We start from the raw sequence: 11,640 nt of genomic DNA, 5'->3' as shown, positions 1-11,640 counted from the left end.
AAAAAAAAAAAAAGAAAAAGAAAATCTCCCCTGTAGCTCAAATCTGTCCCATCTCTCTCCCCCAAGTATCTCAATTCTCCTCCCTGTCTCTCCTAGCCTGCGGGAACCTGGAAGTCCTGCCTCTTTCTTTCCAACCAGCCATTGGCTGCTGGCATCTTTATTGATTGATCAAAAACCAATGGGGACAAGGACCTTCAGCATCCTTACTCACAGATTCCTGATTAATCAAAGCATCAGAACCACTCCTCTACAAAGGACACCAGGAGAACATGGCTCACCAGTCAACTAAGTAGGACTCACATGGGTTCACAGAGACTGAAACAGCAAGTACTGGGCCTGCATGGTCAGCACCAGGTCCTTTGCATATATATGTTATGGCTGTTATCTTCATGTTTTTGTGAGATTCCCAACGGTATAAGAGGGTGTAGTTCTGATTCTTTCACTTCCTCTTAGGACTATTTCCCTCTTACTGGGTTGTTTTGTCTAGCCTTGATATAAGGGACTTAGCCTCGTCTTATTATGTCCTACTTTGCCCCATTTGGCTATTGTCTCTTGGAGGCCTGTTCTTTTCTGAAGAGGACACAAGGGGTAGTTGATCTGGTGGAGTGGGGAGTTGGGGGGGGGGCTAGGAGGAGTAAAGGGAGGGGAATCTGTGGTTGGGATAAATTGTATGAGAGAAGAATCTACTTCTCTTTCAATAAAAAATTATTTTCAATAAAAAGGAAAAAGAAAAGAAGATGACCATTTTACTAATAGTAATCTACAGACTCAATGCAAGCCCCATCAAAACTCCAGCACAATTCTTCACAGAAACTGAAAAAAATCTTTAATGTCATATGGAATCACACAGAGACACACACATAAATACAAACCAGTATAACTAAAATAATCCTAAATAATAAAAGAACTGCTAAAGGCACCACTACCCCTGATCTTAAGTTGTACTACAGAGCTACAGTAATACAAACAGCATGGTATCAGCATACAAATAGACACATCATCAATGGAAACAAATTGAAGACCCAGACAATTCCATACACCTACTGACACCTGAATTTTAACAAGGAAGCCAAAAACACACACTGGGGGAAAGAGAGTACTTTCAGAAAATGGTGCTGATCAACTGGGTAGAAGAACCAGAAGAATAGAGGAATACAAATAGATCTGTGATTATCACCCTGCATAAAGCTCAACCATTGGATGGAGGAACTCAACATAAAATAAGATACCTTGAATCTGATAGAAGAGAAAGTGAGGAATAGGCTTGAACTCATTGGCACAGGAAAAGATTTCCTGAATAGAACACAGCACAGGCCCTATAGTCAACAATTAACTAATGGGACCTCATGAAACTCAAAAGCTTTTGTACAGCAAAAAATGCCAGCCATCATTCAAGCCTACAGGATGGAAAGAAAAAAAAAACAAAACCCTGTTCCAATATACACATGACAGAGGATCAGTATCTAGAGTATACAAAACAAAATAAAATATAAAGCGAGTAAAAACAAACAAAAATCAAACAACAACAAAACAAATGAACAAACCCAATGGAACACAAATAAAACAGTGTTACCTCCTGCTTCAGCCCAGTCATCTACCATTCTGACAGTCTCCACCTGGAAGCTACTATCCCACCTGGGGAGCTAAACAAAAGCTCTCTGCAGACTGTCAGTTCTCCTTTGAAGTAGCCGCCTGGAAGTCTACCCACTGAGACTTCTGAGTCACTGGGGACTTTGGCGCCTGACCCAAACTGCAGTGTTTACGTTATGCAAACATCTTGGAACCTAGAGATTTGCTTTCGGTTTTCGGTTTTCGTGTGACTATAAAAATCCTGGCCCCCTGAGTAAAGTGTAACCTTGATCGGAATACTTGACTTGGTTTCATTATTTTTCTTGCAATTCTAACCCTTTACTTCAGGTCCCTGTGTTCCTTCTCCTAAGAGAACCCAGTTCGTGAAACTGCAGGCAGTTTCAAAACAGAAAACCCAGTTTAAAAATGGGCTATAGAATTCAACAGAGTTCTTCAAAGATCAAACACAAATAACTCAGAATTACTTAAAAAGAATGTTGAACATTCTTAGCCACCTGGGAAACACAAAACTACTTTGAGATTTCATCTTACCAAAATCAGAATGCCCAAGATAAATACAAAATAACAATAATACAAAATTTACAAATGTACAGCCCACCCTGGGAAGGATTCAGGTAAAATGAAACACTTCCTCATTCCTAGTGGGAGTGCAAACTGGTTGAGGCAGTATGGAAATCAGTGTGGAGTCTCCTGGGAAAGATGAAAAGATGGAAAAGATGAAAGATGCCCTACCACAAGCTCTAGCTAGACCACTCTTGAGCATCTGGCAAAAGGGCTCTACATCCTACTACAACAATACTTTCCACACATGTTTATTGATGCTCTATTCATAATAACCAAAATTAGAAACATTCTAGATGTCCATAATCTAATGAAAATGTGGTACATTTGCACGGTGGAATATTATTCAGCTCTTAAGAAAAATGAAATTAAGGAGTTTGTAGGAAAATGGATGAAGTTATAAACAATCATGCTGAGTGGAGAAACCCAGACCTCCAAAGACAAGCATTGCATGTTTCTTCTTATATATGGATATTAGCTTTAAATGTGTGTTTCAATCAGAATATCTACACAAGTTAGGTAAGGGAGCAATGGAGAGGAAGGACTCTTCCAAGGAAAGAGAAATTGAATATAACAAATAAAGGGGAAACTAGACTAGGAGGATGGGGAGGGGAATAGGAGAGCAGGGTAGAGGTGAGAAGATGGGGAGAGATAACTAACATTAAAGGCCTTCCTGAAAGCCTTATAGAGTTCCTGTCTAAAAGAAGTGTAAGGACAAAAATGGAGCAGAGACTGAACAAATGGCTGACCAGTGACCAGCCCAACTTGGGATCCATCCCATGGGCAGGCACCAGACCCTGACACTATTACTGATGCCATGTTGTGCTTGAAGACAGGAGCCTAGCATGGCTGTCCTCTGAGAGGATCTACTAGGAGCTGACTGAGACAGATGCAGATACTCACAGCAAACCATTGGACTGAGGTTGGACACCCCTACAGAAGAGTGAGGGGAGGATTGAAGGAGCTGAAGGGGGTGGCAACCACAGAGGAAGACCAACAGTGTCAACTAACCCAGACCCATGGAGCTCCCAGAGACTATGCCATCAACCAAAGAGCATATACAAGCTAGCCTCTGGCACAGATGTAGCAGAGGATTGCCTGGTCTGGCCTCAGTAGGAAAGGATGCACCTCATCCAGTAGATATTTGGTGCCACAGGGAGAGGGGATGCCGAGGGGGGGCACCCTCTCAGAGATGAAGGGGGATGGGGAAAGAACTCTCTGAGGAGGGACTTGGAAGGGGGCAACATTTGGATGTAAATTAATTAATTAAGCCATATAGAAATCTACTACTATAGAAGCTTCCTAAAATATATACACATATGAAAGGAATTTTCAGTAGAGTCAAAATATAACGAGGGAGACAAATAATGAGGGAGATTAGTGCCCCAATTATATATCTTATGCGACTAAGTAAAACCTCCAATGCCAAGAATGGGTTATTCATGTTGAGTCATTGGCCAAAGGGGCCCAAAGCCCATAAGCCATCATAAGCTACTGCAAAGGCAATTGGTTAGTTACCCTCCACAACCTGGTAGTAGGGCCCTATTGCTCAAGACACCACTTACTATGTCATCAAACAAGAGAAATTGAGTTAATGCCCATCTAGAAGCTTCATCTCATGGCTCAGAGGTTAAAAGTCCCGGGTACTCATCCAGAGAGCCTAGGTTCAATTCCCAGCCCCCACATGGCAGCTCACAACTGTCTGTAACTCTAGTTCCAGGGAATCTGACATTCCCATACAGATATACATACAGGCAAAACACCAATACACATGAAATAAAAAAAAAAATTGTTAGAAGCTTCTCCTCTACTGGCTAGCATTCATGGTGCTGGAAGGTACTTTGCATACTACTGGAGGAGGCAGGCAATCGTCAATATTGCCTAGTTACACACCTAGAGACCTACAACAGCAGCCTGCCTGCAGGATAGTGGAGCGATAGGGGTACAGTGTTATGAGAGTGGCCAACCACAGAACCCATGTCTGACTCTTGCTAAAGTGGCAAGGATCCAGGACTAGATAGGTCATGGCCCCTAGGGGTAAATCGACTACTATTCTGTTGAAGGAACACAGCAATATAATAATTCCTGGCACATATGGCTACTCCTATAGCACTGTGCATCACGCATCCTTCATAAAAACTTCTTTCAGTTGATGAGGGTTAATACAGAGGCACACAGAAAGTGAGAGACTCTGGAGCATTCAGCCCTAAACGGGATGTCATCGTCAAACAGCTCACCTCACAGCTCAAGGCTCTATGTAGGAGAGGAGGTAGAAAGACTGTAAGAGCCAGAGGTGGTGCATGACTCCAAGGAGACACTGTCATCCAGACACAACAGAGCTGATCCACACTTTAACTCATAGACACGGTGACAGCACACACCAGACCTGTGCAAGTTCAAACGGGACAAAATCGCAGCGTGGAGAAGGGGAAGTGAATACGATGTCCATCCTAACCCACAAGGCATTTACAATTAACACTTACTATGAGTTTTCTCCAGTGGAATGTCCCTGCATATCAACCATACACCAGGACGCAACCTATGCCTAGGGATATTTGGCTAACACAGAATGGGCTCCATGTTTTTTTTTTAACATGTACAGTTTTGGTGGGGGATTTTTAAAAAATATATTTGTCTCCTACTAGTCTTTTAGTTTGTTGTGATCTTTTTTATTTTTGCTTTTGCTCTATTTCTATGTTTTAAAGATGAGGGAGGAGCATTAAATCGAGTGGGGAGAGAGGCAGGGAGGATCTGGGAAGCGTGTAGGAGAGGGAAATACTATTTTTTTAAAGATTTTTTTTTTATTATTTATTATATGTAAGTACACTATAGCTGTCTTGAGACACCCCAGAAGAAGGCATCAGATCTCATTACAGGTGGTTGTGAGCCACCATATGGTTGCTGGAATTTGAACTCAGGACCTTCGGAAGAGGAGTCAGTGCTCTTAACCACTGAGCCATCTCTCCAGCCTAGGAAATACTATTTTTTAATGTATGTGTATGTAAACTAAAAAATAAAACAAAAAAGAATCTTTTATGCCAGCTGGTGGTGGCATGGGTCTTTAATCCAGCACTCTGAAACAGGCGGTTCTCTGAGATGGAGGCCAGCCTGGTCTACAGAGTGAGTTCCAGGACAGCCAGGGCTACACTGAGAAGCCCTGTCTCAAAAACAAAACAAAACAAAACAAAACAAAACAAACAACCAAAAAAAAATCCCCAAAAAACCCAAAACCCCAACCAATAAAACAAAACAAAAACAAAAACAAAAGCAAAAAGGCAAACAAAACAAAACAAAAAACCCATTGTCCCTCCCTCAGGAACCTCTTGATTAGCAATTTTTCAGGTTTTTTTAAGCAGGAGATCCCTGTTTTCCCAACTGAAATATAATAAAGCAGCATGAGAAGCTGCTCTCTCAGATAGGGCCAGAGCAAACCCTATCAGATCTTCTGTCTGCTGCTACGCTTAAGACTCCTTTGAGGACTACCGCTTTAAAACTATTGGATTAGATAAGGCATTCTATAGACTATGTCACGTGTTATTTATAGGTCACAATCAAATCTGATATGAGGAAGTATCTTCATTTCTAAAGTAGGGCCCTTGATCACCTCTGGTCCACTTACCAAAGACATCTGATTCTTAGCTGTCATTCTCGTACATAACAGGGGTAACCTAGACTCTTGTACATTCTATCTGTTCTTCACTGCCTCACGGCTTAGCTTTTGGGGCCATAACGCTTCTTGTGACTTTTAAACAGCTATATTCTGACTTGGAAATGCTGCGGACGCGTGTCTATGCAGAGAAAGTGTTTAACTTACCCAGACCACAAGGACATTCATGAGATGATCTATATGTGTTCGTTTGAAGGTAGACCGTCCACTGTTCTGCATTAATTTGGTGTCTTGCCCTAAGCAAAATGAAGAAATCAAGATTTTACAATCACTGAATATACTTAGAGCTTCAAACTATGTTGACATATATCTTTATGATCAGTTATTCTAACCTCTTACAGAAATGCAATCAACAATAACACAGAAAGGAACGTGTTTCCCTACTAAGTGCCATACCGATTCCTCTCTAACCAGCACCTCAGCAAAGTCTTGGTTTTCCCAGGAGGTAAAGACAGAACAAGAGTCACAGAAGTGTCCCTATTACCACCTGATTTATTTAGCTTAGGGCAGGAGTTTTCTAATAAAAGATGTATTTGTTTTCTTTACTCTATTGCTGAGTCAATGTTCCTGAGAATGGAAGAGAGGAAGTAGCAATAACTGATTTTCCCTGAGGTAAAAGCTGGGAGGTGAGACTTCTCTGTGGCTGAGACATGGAGGCCGTGTTCCTCTATGGCGGCACAGACAGTGAGCAAAGGAGCCCTGAATGGCACAGAGTTGCAAACCACTAGTTAGAGATATTGCTAGCAAACTGAGAGGAAATCTTCCTAAGAGGGCAAGGAATAAACTGTACATAGTAATTTCTCTGGCCTTTCCCCATCCGACTACAGTTTACATGTGTTCTAATGAAGGAGTGTCACTAATGTGCTCACGGGCTTGGGGTAGCTGGGCTTTTCTGGTATGTCAGCAGACTGGGAATGCACAGCATACATGGTAGCATTCTATCCCTGGGTTTTTGAAAAGCTCAAGGCAGAATGTGGCAGCTACAGGGACCATATCTTCTAGAATCCTTAGAAAGACTGACCCTCCTTGCCCTGGCTTTCAAGGAGGTGGAAGAGAGACTGTGGCAGAACTTGAGCACTGCACATCAGAAAGAACCACTCAAGTTTGCAATGAGTGCTCCATGATGCTCTCTGCAATATGAGACCTGCCTGGACTCCCCAGAGTTCATTACTGTTCTTCACAAACCAAACCAGAAGGGACTGAAGCTGTGCTGTCACTACTATTAGTACTCTGGGAAAAACTTTCAGCTGAACAAATGACCTTTCTAGGAGTGGTTTCCCTGTGTGCATGACTGCTGACACACAGTGAAGAAAGCCTATGCCACCTGGTTTGAAACGCTCCACATCAAAAGCCAACGAACCAAGGTCTGCTGGGGCTTCCTTCTACTCTGAAGCCTCTCCAGAGGGTGGTAGCCTTCTTATTTTCCACAGAAGGAGAACTAGGAGCCCCATGTTTAAGAGTGGATGCTCTCGGAAACACCTCCCAAAATCTGAGTTTAGTAATGTTCTCCATGGTGGACCTTTCTCAGTTCTTCCTACTGTAGTTATGGTTGTGTTACAGTCTGTATTTTAAGTTATCTAAAAGTTCAACTGTTGAAAGCTTGGTCTCCAGTAGGTGGCGCTCTTGTTGGGTAGTAAAAACTTTGGGTATGGAACTTTGTTGAGCTAAGTTAGGTTACTAGGGGCAATTCTTGAAGGCCCCCTCCTTTCTCTTGCATCTTAGCCACTGTGCCATGAGCAACTTTGTCCTATCACGAATTCCCCCTATGATGGCTGGCCTTGCTGCAGGTCTAAAGTTACAGGACCAAGCAAGCTTGGACTAACACCTCTGAAACTGAGTAAAAAGTTAAGTCCTTCCTCTTTTAAATTGCTTATCTACAGGGACAGAGAAAAAGGTTATCAATGTCTACTGCTACTCAGGGTGCAGAGGCTTTCTTTCCTAACTATGCCATGAACCAAGAAAACCTCTCACTACCTATTGTGGGTTGTGATTCTAAGTGACATCTCAAGATGGGCCACTAACGTAGTACTTTTCTCTTGGATGAAGTCTCCATATTACAGTTTAAATCCTTTTCCATAATGAACACAGTCTATATTCCCTTCTTATGGGAGTCACCATGTAACCTTTCATTCACACGACAATTCTGCTGTTCTTTCTCTGTGTGAAACCCTCTCCCGTGACTGCATGTGCTGGAAAGTCCCATGAATGCCCTACCACAAAGCCATCCTCGAGCAAACGTGGAACTGGTATGTCGCAAGCACACTGCCTGGAGCAGCGCTGCTTTCCCCTCCGTTTCTTCTTAAGTTTCTCATCCAGTGACCTGTTTCACCTCCCAACAGTCTACCACTAAGCCACCGTTCTGACGTATGCTTGGATACTGAACCCATATGCTAAGGATGAACTGCCCACAGCTGGGCAGTGAGCAAGGAAGCGTACCAGTGTAAATGACCAGGCCGTAGCACCACTCTGTGTTCTTGATGACGCAGCCTCGGAGCAGTAGCCTTTCGGGGTCCAGGAGGTAGCTGTTCCCCAGGTAGCTCAGTGTCCCGGAAAACCTGTCCAGCTTGTTGTTAGGAGGCTCGCACCTCACTTCTCCTGCAGAAAAGGGGGGAAGGATGCTCTCTGCAACCTTGGGACACTGCTCAGCACAAACGCAGGAAGGAAACCTCTTTGCTATAATACAACACAGTTTTTTTCTCTCTCTTTCTACCTTTTCTCAACTGTTCCCTATTCCTGCACTACACTCCTTTAGAAAAGCACAAAAAGATTTCAGGGCTGTTGTGAGAATTTTGGTTTCTTTAAAAGAAAAACACAAAAATAGGAATACGTTTTCACTTTAATCCCAGGCGTGGGACGGGCTGCCTCACATTGTGCACAGCAGCTGACTAAGATTTGTCTGTGCTCTTCTAGCAGGGCATGATTTTGAGAGCTGCAGGTAGTTTCTCCTAGTGTGTGACATTTGGAATTCTGGGGACTCCTCGAGAGTTGGGGAGCTGTCGGCAGGTTATTGGCTGACGCTGGTTGTGGTTTGTTAAGTAGTCATGTGCAAAGAAGAAACAAGAAGAAATTAGACATCCTATTGGTGAAGATCAAACTTGGAGCTCAATGCCCCAACTGGCAGGAAGCAGCTTAATGATAATGTCACTATCTATCTCTATCCTTTCTTCTCTCCTACCCAGTGTTAGGGGGTTGTAAAGGTGGAAGAGGATGGGCAGAGAAGGAAGGAAGAAAAAAGAACCCACAAAGTAGCCCAAAGTCTGGCTACATAGGGCCTCAAAACAAACAAACAAACAAACAAACCGATAATTCTGCATTGCCATGGGTCATGCAGAGAAAACCATCACAGGGTGATATATCAGCGTCAGTATTGCTGATCAGTGTCAGTGAGGCTGAACAAGTGCCAACATTACTTACCCTAAGGTAAACCTACTATTTTTTTTTCCAAATAGAAAATATTTGAGTTTTCTATGATTAGTAAATATATCCCCTGAAAACATTTTTAACCTTTATTAGCTTTGTTTACTTGCACGTCTGAGGAGGAAGAATGCATGCGTTTGTGTGTGTGTGTAGATCAGAGGACCACATGTGGGAGCTGGTTTTCGCTTTCCACCATCTGAGTCTCAGGAATCAAGCTTGGCTCACAAGCTTGGAGGCAAGCCCTTTTACTCCCTGAGCTATGTTGCTAGATCTCCTTTGTAAATACTTATTACATGCTAAAATGACAAAGAAAAAAAAATTTGAGACAGACTAGGCTGTCCTTGGCTAGTCTGGAACTCACTATGTATAGACCAGGCTGACCCAAAGCTCAGAGATGGATGGCCTCTGTCTCCCAAGTGCTAGGATTAAAGGCTTTGGAGAGACACTGTAATCTACTCATTGTTTAGAGAAAAACACATTAGCCTTTTGAACTACTTCTTTATAAGCCTTTTATCCTATGCATGTATGCAAACATGTTTCTCCAAAACACGTATTATGCTGTCTTTTATAATCTATATATTTCTATTACGTTATATATGTTTTCCCCATGTCAATGATTATCAACTTGCATATTGTTTATACTGAACTGTATATTATTCTTGTATGGATATGCCATCTTTGTTTAGCTAGTCCTTTGCTGGTGAAAGCTTGTGTGGGCAGCCTATTTTCTAGCTCACCATTAAAGGCAGACAGCAGCTCCAGGTTATCCTCCATGCCACTGGTAACGGAGACGGCCTGCTTCACTTTCAGGTTGGTTTCACTAAAGTAAAGGTCACAGGTTCATCAATGTATGGACATATACCCAACAGTAGTACAGGGCCAGCTTGTGAGGCCTCCTCATTAGGTTTGAGAAAATAAATGTTGCCAGCAGAATACAGGCTCAGGGTCTGAGTTGTATGCCCCACACTAGTTACTGCTTGTTCTCGTGTGCTGTCTGAAGGTCAGATAACTGCAAGGAACCCCTCACTCCCTGTCCCCCTACCACTTTAACTGACATAGGAGAACTAGCTGGTCAGCTATGCTGAAGAGACATCACAGAGCAAGCCAGAGGTGGTACCTGCTTCCTTCAGGAACACAAGGCAGGCTCTGGTCAGAAGCTACTTAAAACTCTGAGGAAATAGTTCTTAAATATTTACAGGGCTCATGGAAAGACCACAATGAAACATTTTTGGATACGAGAATGCACTGAGAGATAGTAACAATAGATTTCTAAAAGCTTTGGAGTACAGTATTAGTCAGGTCTCTGTAGAGAGGCAGTACTGATGGAATGACTATATATGTATATACATATATTCATAATATGTATAATTGACTTATTGAGTGAGTTACAGACTACAGTCCAGCTAGTCCAACAATGGCTGTCTCGCAACAGAAAGCCCAAGGCTCCAGTAGCTGTTCAGTGCCTGAGGGTGGATGTCTCAGCCAGCCATCAGTGTATCTCAGAATCTCAGGATAAGGCTCTAAGGCCAGAGAACTGAGGGTGAGGGCAAGCAGCAAAATCCTAGAACTTCCTTCTTCCATGTCCTTCATATAGATGGCCACCAGAAGGCGTGTGCCAGTCTAAAGGTCTACTTTCTCATCTCAAAAGCTCTGAATTAAAAATGGGTCATCACACTTCAAATAATTTAATGAAGAAAAATCCCCCGTAGGTGTGCCTAGCCACTTGGGTTTTAGTTAATTCCAGATGTAGTCAAGTTTACAATCAAGAATAGTCATCACAAGTCCATATATCCCTTGTCAAATCAACATGCAATCATATCTCCTTACATCATACTTAATTTCCAATTGAAAACATTATCCAGCTCATAGGTGTGCCTAACATGATATAACTATCCCACGTACAACCTCAAGTACATTATACATTTAACCAGGTCATGGTTACATTGGATGTGATAAAACTATCCCATGTACAACCACAAATGCATTGTATATTTAATCATGTCATGATTATGACAAACATGACATAACTGTCCCACATACAACTGGAAATCATTATAAATTTCAGAATAGGTGCCAATGTCCCTTGAAGGATGTCCTTTTAGGGCCTCAAGACAAATATGATAATCACTGATATTCATTCCATTGATATTACACTATATGACAAAGAAATAGAGGAAAGAAAACAAATGCACTATTAACAGAATATGACAAAACACTCATGCCAACTGTAGTCCTCATTTTTGCAACTGGTCGCATGGCCGTAACTGCTACCTTCCTCCCTCTGCTATTCATTTTGTATTTCCTCCACTTACAGCAAGATCTCAGCAGGTCTTGGCTCTTTTCCTGGAGGAGTGACCCATATCTTCTCTTTACAGGTCTATGCCCTTTGTCATCCTGCCTGGATT

At 42.4% G+C, this 11,640-nt stretch overlaps 1 protein-coding gene across 5 annotated transcripts in view; it reads right to left on the bottom strand.

Annotated features, from left to right (window-relative positions):
* The window catches only part of LOC116095888 (phospholipid-transporting ATPase FetA), a 124,651-nt gene that overhangs the window by 58,419 nt on the left and 54,592 nt on the right, over positions 1 to 11,640 (bottom strand). For all 5 annotated transcript variants that reach the window (XM_031377183.1, XM_031377185.1, XM_031377184.1 and 2 more), the window contains 3 exons: positions 9,973 to 10,055; positions 8,255 to 8,413; positions 5,966 to 6,054 (listed from right to left, as the gene is read on the bottom strand). In XM_031377183.1, the coding sequence (XP_031233043.1) occupies positions 5,966 to 6,054; positions 8,255 to 8,413; positions 9,973 to 10,055 (331 nt within the window). The remainder of the gene's footprint in view (positions 1 to 5,965; positions 6,055 to 8,254; positions 8,414 to 9,972; positions 10,056 to 11,640) is intronic.

The sequence above is a fragment of the Mastomys coucha genome, unplaced genomic scaffold (assembly GCF_008632895.1).
Source record: "Mastomys coucha isolate ucsf_1 unplaced genomic scaffold, UCSF_Mcou_1 pScaffold18, whole genome shotgun sequence".
NCBI lineage: Eukaryota > Metazoa > Chordata > Mammalia > Rodentia > Muridae > Mastomys > Mastomys coucha.
Note: the sequence above shows the minus strand (reverse complement) of the source record. Positions and strands in the feature narration are given on the sequence as shown.